The sequence below is a fragment of the Chlorocebus sabaeus genome, chromosome 25 (genome assembly GCF_047675955.1).
Source record: "Chlorocebus sabaeus isolate Y175 chromosome 25, mChlSab1.0.hap1, whole genome shotgun sequence".
Lineage (NCBI taxonomy): Eukaryota > Metazoa > Chordata > Mammalia > Primates > Cercopithecidae > Chlorocebus > Chlorocebus sabaeus.
Genome location: NC_132928.1, coordinates 69,291,375 through 69,308,109, shown reverse-complemented (window position 1 = coordinate 69,308,109; position 16,735 = coordinate 69,291,375). Strand labels below are relative to the sequence as shown.

The 16,735-nt window shown below is 42.3% G+C and overlaps 1 protein-coding gene across 3 annotated transcripts in view; it reads right to left on the bottom strand.

Annotated features, from left to right (window-relative positions):
* Positions 1–16,734, bottom strand: part of GNPAT (glyceronephosphate O-acyltransferase) — a 34,346-nt gene extending 17,612 nt beyond the window's left edge. Inside the window, exons 1-2 of one of the 3 annotated variants that reach the window (XM_007989784.3) lie at positions 16,490–16,734; positions 7,395–7,577 (exon numbers count right to left, since the gene is read on the bottom strand). In XM_007989784.3, the coding sequence (XP_007987975.1) occupies positions 7,395–7,577; positions 16,490–16,567 (261 nt within the window). In that variant the 5' untranslated portion in view covers positions 16,568–16,734. Of the gene's footprint in view, positions 1–1,478; positions 1,566–7,394; positions 7,578–16,489 lie in introns of those variants that run through there. The other 2 variants (XM_007989785.3, XM_073011847.1) reach the window with 2 other exon arrangements.
* Between the last annotated feature and the right edge of the window lies 1 nt (position 16,735).

Below are 16,735 nucleotides of genomic sequence, written 5' to 3'. Positions count from 1 at the left end.
AAAGGAGAGTGCATTGCTTTAGGATGAGCTCAGAAGCTCAGAGGATGGGTGTTGGCACCCCAATTACATGTAGTGAAGAAGTATCTTATCCTTTTTTTACACTGAGGTTAAATTCACACACTATAAAATTAATTTTTTTTTTCTGAGACAGAGTTTCGCTCTTGTTGCCCAGGCTGGAGTATAATGGTGCGATCTCGGCTCACCGCAACCTCCGCTTCCCAGGTTCAAGCGATTCTCCTGTCTTAGCCTCCCGAGTAGCTGGGATTACACGCATGTGCCACCATGCTTGGCTAATTTTGTATTTTTAGTAGAGACGGGGTTTCTCCATGTTGGTCAGGGTGGTCTTGAACTCCCGACTTCAGGTTATCCGCCCACCTTGGCCTCCCAAAGTGCTGGGATTACAGGCGTGAGCCACCGCGCCCAGGCAAATTAATCATTTTAAAGTGAACAATTCAGTGGTATTTTGCATATTCACAAACGTTGTGCAACCACCATCTCTATCTTGCTGCATATCCTATCTTTTTTGGGGGACTCAGTTCAACAGGGCTAACAGTGAGGAACTGGGATAAACTCTTTCCTCTTACCTATGTTCCTTTGTTTTACTCAGAGGTTACCTGAAACAGTGATCATATCAAAAAAAAAAAAAGTTTAAAAATATAGTCAGAAGAGAACTCATACTGAATGGACTGAAGACTAAATGAACTGCTGAGGAACTAAGACACTGGCCACAGAATAATGGGAAAGTTTGAATGAGAAGGGAGGATATGAATTAAAGCAAAAAATGTTCTCCCGAGACGCAAAAGTCCTGGACCTATTTTTTTTGTTTTTACTAATTAGCATTCCACTTTTTAAAAATTGTGTTGGCTGGGCACGGTGGCTCACGCCTGTAATCCCAGCACTTTGGGAGACCGAGGCAGGTGGATCACGAGGTCAGGAGATCGAGACCATCCTGGCTAAAATGGTGAAACCCCGTCTCTACTAAAAAATAGAAAAAAAAAATCAGCCGGGCATGGTGGCGGGTGCCTGTAGTCCCAGCTACTCAGGAGGCTGAAGCAGGAGAATGATGTGAACCTGGGAGGCGGAGCTTGCAGTGAGCCGAGATTGAGCCACTGTCTCCAGCCTGGGTGAGAGAACGAGACTCTGTCTCCAAAAAAAAAAAAAAAGGAAAAAAAAAGGAAAAAATGCATTAAAATACGCATTTTAACCATTTTTAAGTATAAAGCTCAGTGGTGTTAAAGCCTCAGACCTGTTTATAGACCAAATAGAAGAAGTCCCCTGAGAGAAAGGCTGAAGATAGAGGAAAGGTAGCAGGCGCATGCCAAAGGTCTCAGAAGAGGCTGGACCGGATGGCTTCCAGACCACAGGGGTGTGGCTAGCTGTGACCAGGAGAGCAGGTGCCTTGTCTCTGAGACTGGACTAAAAGGGACAGATGGAAGAAGGGATCCTGAGGCTGCAAAATGTGGATCTGTGTAACTCACCCACTCTCCCAGGAGCAGCCAGACACCTGGTTATAGGAACAGAGAAGGTGAGCTGGCAGATTCCAGGCTGCTTTTTTTCCTGGTCAGTCTGGAAGGAAAGATTACAAAGGAGAATTAAGGACGTTGGTGAAACAGCTACTCAGACAATCCTAACAACGGCTGGATAGGCAGAGGGCAGAACCAAGGGAAAATGGAGGAATCAAGGGACTGCTAAGAGGGATGAAGGGGCAGACAGAAGAACTTATGAAAGAGATCAATGAGGAACATCTAACATGAGATGTCACAGAATAAAACCAGATGTCACAGAATTCAAGGTAAGATGATCCTGAAGAAGAGTGTCTAATATAACAATAAAAGACACAGCAAAAGATAACGTGGAGATGAATGGGCCCCTTGGAGATCCATGGTAACCTTTACTAGATAAGCTTCAGCAATCTGCTACAATTGGGACCTGAATGGAAAAGGAAGACACCACATGTACCCACTCTTCTGAGAAGCAGGAAAAGTAGGGAAAGAGGGAAATAAGGCAGAATACATGGCCAAGGGAGGACTTTCCCCTAGATGGAAAATCCTCATGCCAGCTTGAGCCAGTGGAAAGGGCTGATGGGCAGGAAAGACAAGATCCTTGCAAATTAGAATGAAATGAATAGATCAACAACACAGGTGAACAGGCTGGCTTGCTTGTAGGAAATGCGTTCTCCATGATTGGAGCAGAGCAGAGGACAACCTAACCTCTTATTCTGTGCAATTAGGCTTTTCATTTGCCCAGAAGATACACCTTCATAGAAACCTAATATAAAACTCAACAGATGAGCAATAGTCTTATAACTAACTCCCTGTCTCATTTTTCTGATTCTTCAGTCTCTTTTTCACATTATAAACTTGAGCCATCTCTTAAATGCAAAAGTAATCACATCTTTCCTTGGCTAAGACCCCTTCAATGGTTACTACTGTATTCTGTGAGATAAAGGCAGACTGAGTTAGGTGGCAGCAGAGGTGGAAATACATAGACAGGAAGTGACATTTAAGAGAGCAAATCAGCAGTCTTAGTGACTGACAGTATATGAAAGAAAAGCAAGAAGCTGAAGATGGCATCCAGATTTGTGGTGGTATGGTCAACCAGTGTGTGGAGGGGCCATTCCTGGAGACAGGGAAAACTGGGTGGGGGTAGGAGGTAATATCTCTAGACACCTGGCTCAGGGGTAGGGGTGGGAGGGGTAAAGAGTTTGACTTAGACATCTTGAACTTGAGGTGCTTTGGAATTTCCAAGAGGATATTCTAGTAGACATATAAAAACAGACACATGAAACTCAAAAGAGATCTGGGCTGAAGGAATAGATATTATTTATCTATGTTCTTATTATGTTATGATTTATTATAATAGGGAGATATCAGCATAAGGAAGGTACTTAAAATTCTGGCAATTAATAAAACTGCCCAGTGACTGGGTAGAATAAAACCAGAGGCCGGAATAACATCCTGATGAATTCCATCATTTAAAGAGACAGGCAAAGGAAAAGCCCCCATAAAAGCAAGTGAGGAATGATTAAAAAGATACGGGGCTTAGGGTGATGGTATGGTATCATGGAAAGAAAGGAGAAAGAGCAAGAGTCAAAGGCTATGACAGCTTTGAAACAGGTAGAATTTACCCATAAGGAAGTCATTTACAACCTCAGAAAGAGCCATGACAGCGGATGAGAAACCAGATTCCAGCAAGTTGAGTAGTAAATGAAGGGTTAGGAAGCGTAATGGTAAGCATGGACAACGTGGCCAATTTTGAGCCAGGTACAGTGGCTCACACCTATAATCCCAGCACTTTAGGAGGCCGAGGCGGGAGGATCCTTTGAGTCCAGGAGTTCAAGACCAGCCTGGGCAACATGGCGAGATCCTGTCCCTACAAAAAATTTTAAAAAACACAACAAAAAAAGCTGGGCATGTTGGCACGTCTGTGGTCCAAGCTACTTAGGAGGCTAGGGCAGGAAGATTGCTTGAGCCCAGGAGTTCAAGGTTACAGTGAGCTATGATCATGCCACTGTACTCGAGCCTGGGTGACAGAGAGATCCTGTCTCTAAAGAATAAAACAAAACAAAACCCCCCCCCATCAATCTCTTAAAAGAGGAGGAGAGAGGTAGAGGTAGGGGAAGAAAGAGATGGGCAGTAACTAGAGAAGGTGTGGGGCTAAAGGATGTAGGTCTATTTAAGCTGGGAGAGAAGTAAATATGCTAAATGCTGATGGGAGAAGAGCTAACAAAGAAGTAGCTGAAGAAATATGAAACGATAGGACAGCAAAGTTCCTGAGGATGAGGGAGGGGGTGGAATTCAGAACAAAAGAATAGGGTAGGGATTAAACTCAAACAGGAGAAGGGGTTCCTTCTATTTTAACAGGAGAAAATAATGAGTACTAGATGCAGGTAAATCGGTAGATTTGATCACAGAAGTTGAGAGAGCACGAATAATAGTTTAAATTTTCTTTGTGGTTGGGGGCAGTGGCTCATGGCTGTAATCCCAGCATTTTGGGAGGCCGAGGCAGGCAGATCACGATGTCAGGAGATCGAGACCATCCTGACTAACACAGTGAAACCCCGTCTCTACTAAAAATACAAAAAAAATTAGTCGGGCATGGTGGCTGGTGCCTGTAGTCCCAGCTACTCGGGAGGTTGAGGCAGGAGAATGGTGTGAACCCGGGAGGCAGGGCTTGCAGTGAGCTGAGATCGCGCCACTGCACTCCAGCCTGGGTGACAGAGTGAGACTCTGTCTCAAAAAAAAAAATTTTTTTTTTCTTTGTGACACAGGAAGAAAAACCATCTGCTGAGAGTAAGAAGAGGAGGCAGGGTTGGAAGTTCAAAGAGAGTGGGGCTGCTAAAACTGTCATTTTGGAGAATGAAAAACAATTCACTAGGGAAACAGAATTACTGGGGAATATGGAAGGCCCAGTTGTGCTGCCTAATCATGAATTTGTACGATTCCAATCTACCCAGTTTATGTGATTTTTCTCAGCAGCACAGACAAGTCAGAGAAACACTGGCCTGAATAAGATCTTTTAAATCGGTAACACTTAACCTGCGTGTGCATTAGAATTATTGAGGAGCTTTAAAAAAGGCAGAAGAAAGGCTGGGCGTGGTGGCTTATACCTGTAATCCCAGCACTTTGGGAGGCCAAGGTGGGCGGATCACCTGAGGTCAGGAGTTCGAGGCCAGCCTGGCCAACATGGTGAAACCCTGTCTCTACTCTACTAAAAGTACAAAAATTAGCTGGACGTGGTGGCAGGCACCTGTAATCCCAGCTACTCGAGAGGCTGAGGCAGGAGAACTGCTTGAACCTGGGAGGCAGAGGTTGCAGTGAGCCAAGATTGTGCCATTGCACTCCAGCCTGGGGACAAGAGTGAGACTTTGTAAAAAAAAAAAAAAAAAGTAGAAGAAAGAGAGAGAGATGCCTGGGTCCTATCCCAGACCAGTTAAATCAGAATCTCTGTAGATGGGACCATGGCCTCAATTTTAAAAATTCCTCAATTTTAAAAATTCACTAATTCGACAAATATTGATTGAATGTCTAGTACGTGCTAGGCACTGGGAATACCACAGTGAAAAAAGAGACAGGAATTCTTGCCTTCACGGAGTTTAGCTCCTAGTGGATAATAATAGTAACTTTTGCAAAAGTTCTCCAAGTGCTTCCATAAGAAAGAACTGCTGTTGTTAGCGTCTAATTGATGAGGAAACTTGACTTCACTTATGAAATAGGCCCAACCAGATAAAACTGGATAGCTTCCCCAGGATATGTAAGGCCAATAAAAACAAAGGATTAGGAGCACAGCTCATATATCCAAATCGAGAAAACAGAGAGCAGAGATAAAAAACGTTCCCAAGGTCACAAACCTGATTAAACTTCAGTTAAAAGTTAAAAAAGCAAGATCTCTACAGGTCAGCCTTCGAGCATGAGAGGTAAATTTAAAGCCTGTAGTTCCAGCTACTCAGGAGGCTGAAGCAGGAGAATGGCATGAACCCAGGAGGCAGAGCTTGCAGTGAGCTGAGATGGCACCACTGCACTCCAGCCTCGGTGACAGAGCGAGACTCTGTCTCAAAAAAAACTGGAGGTAACAGGCAAAGTCAGGGAGAGGCCTTAAACATGAACGGAGTCAGTTCTGTCTACAGGGAAGATGAGAGTGAGCCACAGTCTACATGAATAAAGAGGCAGCGCTAAATGTTAACATTCTTTGGTAACCAACATCAAGCAAGAATACTGCAATTCTGAATGAGTTCACTCTCCTTACAAAAACACACTAGTTGCATGCATGCTTGTTTTCCTTTAAGACATTTATAGAGGACCAAAAGAAAAAAAAAAAAGGAGAGAGCATATTCCTTAGAGGAGTTTCTTAGGAAAGAGGAATATTTTCTTTTCGGACGAGGAAAAAAATGGGGGCAGGAGCAATAGGAGATTGCTACTAGCAAAAATGAGGCCAGTCATTCAATGCCATACTCCCAAAGCCATGAACGAGAGGATCTGGGCGGGACCAATCCCGAGGTCAGTAACGGCGGCAACACATCCATTTATCCACCTGTGGGCCTATAACCATATGAGCACCTGGGTGATATGACGTGGAGGGCCAGCGATCAGGAAGCTCCTGCCCACCAAATACCTTCATTATGATGTCTTCAAATCACACAGCTATAACAGAACTTAAGTTTCCCTCCCAAACTGGTTCCCTCTTAAGTTCCCTATGTCAGTGAACGGGTTTATCATCCTTCTTTCTTTTCCTTCCATTTCTACACCCAACTGGTCATAAATAAAGTAGACCCCACCTCTCAAATCCCTTACATCTGTGCATTTCTCTGTTTCTACAACCACTCCCTAGTCTAGGCAACTATGACTGCACAAAGGGATTATTCCAAGAGCATCACAAGCAGACTTCCTGTCTAGTTTTAGCAGATGGTTTTTCTAAAACATTAGCCGATTGTGTCACACTCTATCTTGAAACCTTTTAACATCTTTGCACTGTACTAGGATAAAATACAATCCAACGTGGTTTACAAAGTCCTTCACAACACGACCCTTCTTACCTCTCCAGGCTTATTTCTTATTATCATCCCTTCTTTGCTCTTTGGTCTAGTCATACTGAACTAGTTTCAGTACAGTGAAAGTAAACTTTCTGCAAAAGTCCTACAGGTGATTCTAAGGGGAAGCCAGTGTTGAGAACCACTGTTGTTAGCATCTAATTGATGAGGAAAATTGGATGCACTTAATGGAATAGGCTCAACCTATCTCCTACCAGAGAAAACTGACAGCTTCTCCAAGAGAAAAGTACAAGTCTTTTCACGGCTTCAGTCCTTAAAACAAGCCAGTGGCTCCCAAACTTTGCTACACTTTGGAATCATCTGGGCGTCTTTAAAAACTACTGATATTCCTTCCCTGACATTTTATTTAATTGGCATGGGGATGATATGCGGATTTTGAAAAGCTCCCTGGGTAATGCTAATGTGGAGGTTTGAAAACCACGGGAATAAGTTATTTGTTTGGCTTGAATACTCTTTCCCTAATTCACCTGCAAAATCTCTAATTATCTTTTAGGCCTCATTAAAAAAAATCACTTCCTTGACTCCCTACACCAAATGAGTTGCCCCTATAATTAATGAGCGCCCCTGCACACTGGGCTTCCACTACTAGCATGTCTCGTATCATATTTCACTTACGCCCAGAAGACATATTTCACTTATGCTCAACTTGCTCACTGTTAGACTTCTAGTCTAGTGTTCAGCAAAAGGCTAACACACATGGATACGATAAGTATTTGATAAATTTGATGAATACTATCCTTTTAGTTCAGCCTAAAAGGATATATTAAAGATAGCAAAGTAAATTATAGAATCTAGAACTTGCTGACAATGAACAAATCTGGCCATGGTTGAAGAGGGAATCACTTACCTGTTTAATGACATAATGAATCTCTTCAGAACTGAGAACACTACATTTAATATCAGTTGGTTTACATGGAGTAATTCCCTTATAAACAAGAGGTGTGTAGCATTTCATTGCAAATTTCAAGTCACTGACATGCCTCCTCTCTTCTAAAATATCTTCAAACTCATCCCACTTTTTGAGCTCCTTCTGTGGATAAGGCAAGAAAGTTATGAGCACATACTGTAAAATAAATCAGGACAGATTAAAGACTACATTGGTAAGGTTTCATCTTTGACAAAATTTTACTCTATGACATATGAAAAGGAGTAGAGTGTTCTGATGTTAGATTTTCACATAGTAAGAAAAAGAGATGTAAAGAAAATTAGGATCAACAGATTGATACTGACTTATCACAATATTTTATTACATTTCTGATTGCTACCATTGCCAGTACCTCTTTGGGAAATTTAATGAAGACAGCAAAGATGAGACATTAAGCCCTAGAGTAATCTGGTCAGCTTTACATGGTTTCATCTGCCACACTGACAAACTTGTTTTGTTTGCCTCTGCTTAGCTTTTAAAATTATATTAAAACATATATTTGAAACACAAATTATATAAAATAAAAAACCATATGGTGCAAACAAAAGGAAAAATCACTCAAGAAACAAGTGCTCCAATAAGGTACTATTGAGCAGTACATTGCTGTGATAACTTTCTTTTCTTCTTTTTTTTTTTTTTTTTTTTGAGAGAAGAGCTCATTCTCTTGCTCAGGCTGGAGTACAGTGACACCATTATATAGCTCACTACAGCCTTGAACTCCTAAAGCAATCCTCCCTCCTGCCTCAGCCTCTCGAGTAGCTAGGATTACAAGTGCATACCACCAAGCCCAGCTAATTCTTAATTTCTTTTTGTAGAGACAGAGTCTTGGCTGGGCATGGTGGCTCACGCATGTTAACTCCAGCACTTTGGGAGGCTGATGCAGGAGGACTGCGTGAAGCCAGGCATTCAGGACCAGCTTGGGCAACATAGCAAGACCCCATCTCTACAGAATAAAATGATAATAATAATAATAATATTAATGAGGTACAGTCTTGCTCTGTTGCCCAGGCTGGTCTCAAACTCCTGGCTCAAGCAATCCTCCTGCCTTGGCCTCCCAAAGTGCTGGGATTACAGGTATGAGCTATTGTGCCTGGCCTGTGACAAATTTTTTATTTCTTATTCAGCCCCTGCCATTCAGCTTCTAACCAATCAGCCCCTGAAACTGCTCTTTACAAGGCTACCAATGACATCTGAATTGTTAATTTTTAAAAAAGTACTTTTCTTCAAAAGCAGTAGTAATAATAATTATAGCTAACACATATAACTGCTTACAAAGAGTCAAGACACTTGTAATACGTGCTAACACTAAAGTGTTAAGCAGCATTCTAAATGCTTCAGAGGCTTAGGCACCACTCTTCTCTGAAATCTCTCCCAGAGTCCTGGATGGAATCACTCCTATTTTCCCTGTCACTTCTTTTCCTACTATCTACATCTATTATGGTATGTATCCGACAACACTGTAAATGTTTGCATGTCTGTCTCCCTACTAGAATGAAATTATCTTGAAGATAGGAAAGTTAATATCCTCTTTGTATTTCCAACATCTGGTTGTATTTGGAATACAGCAAAATTGGTCAATAAGTGAACTCAGTAACTGAAAGACTAAATGTTGAGGTACTAGAAGAAAATACAGAATGTTAACTGAGACCACAATTTGGCCTAAGAATATAAGTGGAAGCAAATAGCATTTATGAGGAGTTTATAAAAAGGTGGCAGGTGAAACATGCAAACATGAACATTTTTATGTCCATATATAGAGAGACTATATGAAGGAAAGGTCTTTTCACTGTTGAAGTTCTCATGTAAAGTTGCAATCCTTGTAATATATTAAATACTCTTGCTTATAAGGCTGGAAAACTTTCTCAAATCCCACATTTCTCATTAATAAATATATCGTTGTATCAGTTTGAGCTCTATAGACTGCAGCCAACTACCATTATTATCATTTTAGGGCTTAAAAACAAGAACTTCCCATTTAGTGGTCCTGGGAGTGGAAGGAGAAAAGGATCAGAATCAGCTGGGGATACATACATACACACATGCAGTCATGCACTGCTTAACAACAGAAAGACACTCTGAGAAATGCATTGGTAGGCAATTTCATCATTGTGCAAACATCATAGAGTGTGTTTACACAAACTCAGACGGTATAGCCTACTACATACCTAGGCTAGATGGTATAGTGGTTAGCCTATTGCTCCTAGGTTACAAACTGTACAGCATGTTACTGTATTGAATGCTATAAGCAACTGTAACACAATGGTACGTATTTACACAAAGAAACACATAAAAAGATACAGTAAAAATACAATATTATAATCTTATGGGACCACCATCATATATTGAGTAAAACATTGTTATGCATCATATGACTCTGTGTTTGTGTGTGTGTATATATGTATATATAGTTGACCCTTAACACACATTTGAACTGCACAGGTCCACTTACACGAGGATTTTTAAATTAAAATTTTTTTTTCAATAGAGATGCAGGTCTCGCTATGTTGCCCAAGCTGGTCTCAAACTCCTGAGCTCAAATTATCTTCCCACCTCGGCCTCCCAAAGCACTGGATTACAGGCATGAACCACCATGGCTGGCCTATATGAGGATTTTCTGCTTCTGCCACTCCTGAGAGGGCAAATCCAACCCCTCCTCTTCCTCCACCTCCTCCTCGTCAGCGTACTCAACGTGAAGTGACGAAGATGAAGTGGATTAATGACGATCCACTCCCACTTGATGAACAGTAAATATATTTTCTCTTCCTTATGATTTTCTTAGTAACATTTTCTTTTCTCTAGCATACTTTAATTAAGAATACAGTACATAACACACATAACATATAAAATAAACATTAATGAATTGCTTATGTTATCAGCTAGGTCAACAGTAGGTTATTACTAATGAAATTTTTGGAGAGTCAAAAGTTATTTGTGGATTTTCAACTGTGCAGAGGTTTGGTGTCCCTAACTCCCATGTTGTTCAAAGGTCAACTGTACATAAACATAGACATATATGGGAGCGAGGGAGTCTTCAGGATAAAAACCCCTAAGGGAAACTAGCAGGCATGTATACTTTGAAAAAGCTTGCCAAATATGATCATCTACAATCCTTCTATGGTTCTGTTACTTGCAAGGTGGATTTACATCAAGTCCGCCTGTCTTAGCATATGACCCCAGGCTCTTCATGACCCCCACCTCCTGCCTCATGACCATTCCTCTTAATCCAACAGTCCAGCTATGTCATGACCTGCAGTTCCCTAAACAAACTGTGTTCCCAGATCTTTGTTCAAGTTGCTCCCTCTACAGAATAGGATTCATTCTCAAATATTTGAATGCCTATGTGCTTGACACTGCAGTATGTGCTGAGGATACAGTGGTGATCGAGAGAGAGAGTCTCTTTTATGAAGAACAAGGTGGACGGTGGTACCAGTTATTGAGAGGGGCATTTACAAATGCTCCTTCCACACTGTTCACCTGGGAAATATTTAGCCATAAACCAGAGCTTGTGTTACCTCTTCAGTGTCCCATATTCTGCTTCTCCCCTTTACCTAGATTGAATAGGTCATCCTTTCCTTTCAGTCTTTACTGAGCCCTCAATAATTGGATTTTCAAGATGGTCTCTAAAACACATCATTAAACTTGTATTTGGTGCCTCCCTTACAAGACTGTGAATTTCTTATCTGGTAGATAAGTTGTCTTATACATTTCTGTACTCCCAGTTTCTAGTAGGAAATCATGTCACTCTAGAATGAAAAAATAAATTACAGAATGAAGTCACAGCACTTTTTGATGATGGCTCCTTGGTATTCACAGGATAAGGCTCAACTCTCTCCCCATTCTGGCTCTTACCCAATGTCGAATCCAGTGTTTTTTTCTGTTTTTTTTTTTTTTTTTGAGACGGAGTCTTGCTCTGTTGCCCAGGCTGGAGTGCAGTGGCACAATCTTGGCTCATTACAAGCTCCGCCTCCCAGGTTCACACCATTCTCCTGCCTCAGCCTCCCGAGCGGCTGGGACTACAGGCACCCGCCATCATGCCTGGCTAATTTTTTGCATTTTTAGTAGAGACGGGGTTTCACCGTGTTAGCCAGGATGGTCTTGATCTCCTGACCTCGTGATCCACCTGCCTCGGCCTCCCAAAGTGCTGGGATTACAGGCGTGAGCCACCGCGCCCGGCCGAATCCAGTGGTTTTTAACTCAGGCTGCACATTAAAATAACCTGGGGGCACTTCAAAATAAATACTGATATCCAGGTTCCACCTCTAGAGATTTTTGATTAATTTGGTCTGTGAGTGCTGCTTAGCTGTCAGAATTCTTTTTTTAAAATACTCCAAGTGATTCCTACGTGCAGCTAGGGTTGAGTGTTCCTGCTCATTAATTGGCCTTCCCTATACCATGCTTGAGAATTTTTTACTATCATTAAGTAAATTTACATGGCTACTGGCTCAGGAACATAACACAAAGAAGAACCCAAGTAAGCCTTAGGGGAACTATCTCTCCCCCATCTTACTTAGAGTAGGGCAGGCCTCTCCCTATTGCTAGTGAAATAGGCCTTTCTTGTACCTCCCTTTTAACTGCTCTGGAGGATCCATTCATTCAACAGATAGTGACTGAGAGCTCACAGTGTACCAGGCACTGTTTTATAGGCTGTGAATACAGCATGAACAAGGAAAGCAGGGACTGCAGTGAGAGCCTACATGTCCTTATGGAAAGACAGACAACAAATAAACAAGGTAAATTCATTTAGTGATACCACCAGTAGTATGTTGGTCAATGTTTAACCATTTAACACTTGATATGGGAGAGCTCTGAGTTATAGCATTTGTCAATTTTTGTGAGATATACGCTCCCACCAGGGCAGATTTAAAGCTACGAATCTGACCCCAGCAAATGCAAAACTGAGGAGAAATGAGCAGTAGCACACAGTTATACAGGATCTCCACGTTCCAGCATGATAGACAAATAATCTCAAGAGCACAGGTAACAGTATAATAATGAGAAAATGCTAAGTTTTCAGTATTTATTACCTTTTTTAAAAACAGGATTTATTTAATTATAAATATGTATAATACTTAATTTATTTTTGTTGAGATGGAGTTTCACTCTTGTTGCCCAGGCTGGAGTGCAATGGCACGATCTCAGCTCATCGCAACCTCTGCCTCCCGGGTTCAAGCAATTCTCCTGCCTCAGCCTCCTGAGTAGCTGGGATTATAGGCATGCACCACCATGCCCAGCTAATTTTGTGTTTTTAGTAGAGATGGGGTTTCTCCATGTTGGTCAGGCTGGTCACAAACTCCTGACCTCAGGTGATCCACCCACTTCGGCCTCCCAAAGTGCTGGGATTATAGGCGTGAGCCACCGTGCCCAGCCCAGCCAGCAATAAAAATTCTGAGAAAACATAGCATGCCACACAGAAGGGACTATGAGCATTCTGAGGGAAGAACATGCTTACTGACTGAGAAACAGAAGGCCAGGGTGGCTAAAGCACAGGTGAACAAGAAGATTAGTAAAGTCAGAGTAATAGCAGTTAAGAGATCATGTACAGTCTTGTGGGATACTGTAAGGCATCTGGATCTTTCACTTGGACTTTAACAGGAAGTCATCATCTGGATTATGGCACACCAGTGGTTACCCATCCTCGGTCTTCTTTTCATTCTAGCGTCTCGCTGAATGATTTCAGGTTCACCGATGGCTACAGATACAACCTATTTGCTGAAAAATCTATACAATTAGGCCAGACCCCCTCTCTTGCTCTGGCACCGTATTTCTAACACTACTTGGATCTCTCCCAAATACCATGGAATGTATCTGGCCCATAACATGATAATCCACAAGTTAAAAATCATTATATTTCTCTCTTACATCACAAACTGAACACACCCCAAACTGAATTCTATTACCCTGACTAAACCTGCTCCTCTCCCCATATTTCCTATCAATGAAAGGCCTCATCATCTGCCCAGTTGCCAAATCATAGAAACCCAAAAGTGAACTTCAGATTATGCTCTCTTCCTTAGCCACCACATTCAAATGATTCCAAAGGCTGATGATTTACTGTCATAAATATCACACAAATTCATCAGTTTCCCTTCTTCCCGGGCTCACTGTTACTGCCTTACTTCAGGTTTCATTACTTTTCTGGATTACTGCAATAGCATTCTAACTGATCACCACTTTTATGCATCAGATTCCCTCCCCAACCTGATTCTCTTCCTACAATCTCTACTCAGGCAAGACAGGTTACCTATACAGATAATCACACCAGAAACCTAGTAGTCTTCTCAGACTTTCAAAAATATAAATGTACTTTGGGAGGCCAAGGCAGGTGGATCAATTGAGGCCATGAGTTTGAGACCAGCCTGGCCAACATGGTGAAACCCCTTCTTTACTAAAAATACAAAAATTAGCCGGGTGTGGTGGCAGGCAGCTGTAATCCCAGCTACTTGGGATGCTGAGGCAGGAGAATCTCTTGAACCCTGGAGGTGAAGGCTGTAGTGAGCCAAGATCGTGCCATTACACTCCAGCCTGGGTGACAGAGTGAGACACCATCTCAAAAAAAAAAAAAAAAAAACCACATATTTATTTTTACTTATACATATATGTGTACACACACACACACACACACACACATACACATATGTAAGATTAAGATCATCCATAAAGTTACAATTTTATCCCTAAGGATATGTAAACACGACACATAAAATTTCTTTAGGAAATATCATCTGCCTACTTCCTTACTTTGTTTCTCATATCTCCTTTCTTCCACCCAAACCTAACTAATTCTAACCCCAAATATGCAAGGGAATAGTTTTCTTACATCAATGTCTAGGACAGTTTTCCTCTCCCTCATCTGCCATTCACAGCTCAAAAACTCAGCTCAGGCCAGGCACAGTGGCTCATGCCTGTAATTCCAGCACTTTGGGAGGTGACTAGATCACTTGAGGTCAGGAGTTCAAGCCCAGCCTGGCCGACACAGTGGGTCCTTGTCTTTACTAAAAATACAAACATTAGCAGGGCATGGTGGCGTGTGCCTAAAATTCCAGCTACTCGGGAGGCTAAGGCAGGAGAATTGCTTGAGCCCTGGAGACGGAGGTTGCAGTGAACCAGGATCGAGCCACCGTTCTCCAGCTTGGCAACAGAGCAAGACTGTCTCAAAAAAAAAAAAAAAAAAAAAAGGAAGATCAGCTCAGATGTCACCTTTTCTTAGAAACCTTCTCCAAGTACCCAAACTGGTCAGGTGCCCCTTCTTGTCACTCCCACAACACGCTATGCATGCTGCAATCATTGCCCTTATCCTACTTAACTGTAATTATTTGTTTACTTTTATGACTTCTTGTGCCCTTAAAGGCAGAGCCTGGATCTGTAACTTCTATATCTCAGAAACTCAGAATAATGGTTAGGATACTGTATATATTCCTAATGTTTGCTGTAATCAGCAGTATCTTATATGTTTCTAAAATGCTACTTTTAGATCAGAGTATTACACAATAACAGTGTAGCTGGGGAAATAAAAACAGCCTGAAGTACTAAGAGAAAGTAAGGTTACCATGGAAGTAAAGGTTATCCAGTCACAAAACAGTAGGGAGAACTAGAGGGTTGCTGTCCAGCATCAGAACTACAGAATGCTCAGATCCAACTGTCATAGTTTTTCACATGAAAAAGTGGACTCAAGTTTTATTAAAGAATCGTTGGTGAAGGGGAAAGTAAAAAAAAAAAAAAAAACAACAACAAAAAACCAACTCCTTCCTTTAACGTACAAAATGAAAATTCCAGCCAATTCACAAACCAGTTGAGAGCGTAAAAAGCTACATGTTAAAAGCTGGATCTGCATAGCAACCCTTTTCCCTTCATGCCTGCTCTGGAGTAGCAGTCAGGAAACAAAGTTGATATCCACCACAGAACTGTGGGGAAGATCAATGTAGAGACAGATTTAAATAATAAGCCTTATAGGCAGTTAGCAATCAGAAACCGAAAGGTCTTGATAGAGAGGGAACAGAAGTTTCTCCATGTTCCAAAGAATATTGGTGTCTCAATTTGAAGAAAGCCATATTCTCTTTCGAAACTGGGGTGTTTATCTTGCTCTGTCGTGTTAACCCTGTTTTGACCTTTCTGCACAAATGAACACTACATTTAAGCCCAAACCGGACACTAATCACCAGGACATGCTAATATGCTTTTAAAACGAATTATTTTACTTCCTCCTAAAGTAGCTAAAAACCAATTTAGTGGTTAAAAACAAGAAACAAACAAAAACCAAATCAGTTGCCCCAGGACTGTGCAATCCTGAAGGCTATAAAACTTCCATCTCATAATTTCTTCATGAAAATCGTGGGTGACCAACATCTGCCAGCAAAAAAGACCGGTTAAAACCAAGAGAGGAAGAGGGGGTTGGGGGAAAAAAAGGCAAGCGGGAGAGAAGCTGGGTGGCGCTGGCGGGCCTCCAAAATGATTTGTGAAAAAGGTACAATAATGACTGGAAGACAAAAACAGGCAATAAAAATGTCTGGAAGTTCTAAATTTTCCTACATTAAAGTGTTTAAAACTCTATCCCCACATACAAGCCAAGTGCTTTACTCCCAGGAATATAACAGCAGCAAAGAGCGGGGTGCGGAGCCACAGGCTATCTCAGGGCGGGTCAGACCCGCAGGTTTCTCAGGTTTGCCCAAAAGGTAGCTAGACACGCCCTCGCTAGAGATGGGGAGACTCCAATTCTCATCCCTCATTCCCGCGTCCAGGAGCTTTCTGAAGGCCCAGGGCCTGATAGAAAGAAAGAGAAAGAATAAGTGGAAAGGAACCAAAGGAACCATAATCGGTAGAAACTTCCAAAAGCATGCACACACCGACACACAACGATACACTGTTGTCCTGGAAACCAACCCAACCAACTAACCCCTCCTCGGGAGCCTAGGGGGCCAGCTCTTTTGGGCAAGGGTCTTGGGCCGGAGGAATAGTGAGTGGGAGAAAGGGGTACTATCTCGCGCAGCTCCGCTCTGGGCCTCTTTTCCCTGGGCGCCTACCGAGTAGAGGAGCACGACAGCGCTGGGACTGGTTGGGCCAACGGAGAAATAAGAGTTAGATGAACTGGGAGCCTCCATGCTGCGGCTGCCGTCCCGGGCGGGGTCTGGGATTCTTTGCTAAGCAGTGGTGGTGCTGCTGCTGGGGGCGGTTCTTTCGCGCAGGACGGCCCTACTTCGCCTAGGGCGGCGGCACCCTCTGCAGTCGCACCACAGGACCCCGGGCGCCGCCATCTCAGCCAGGACGGA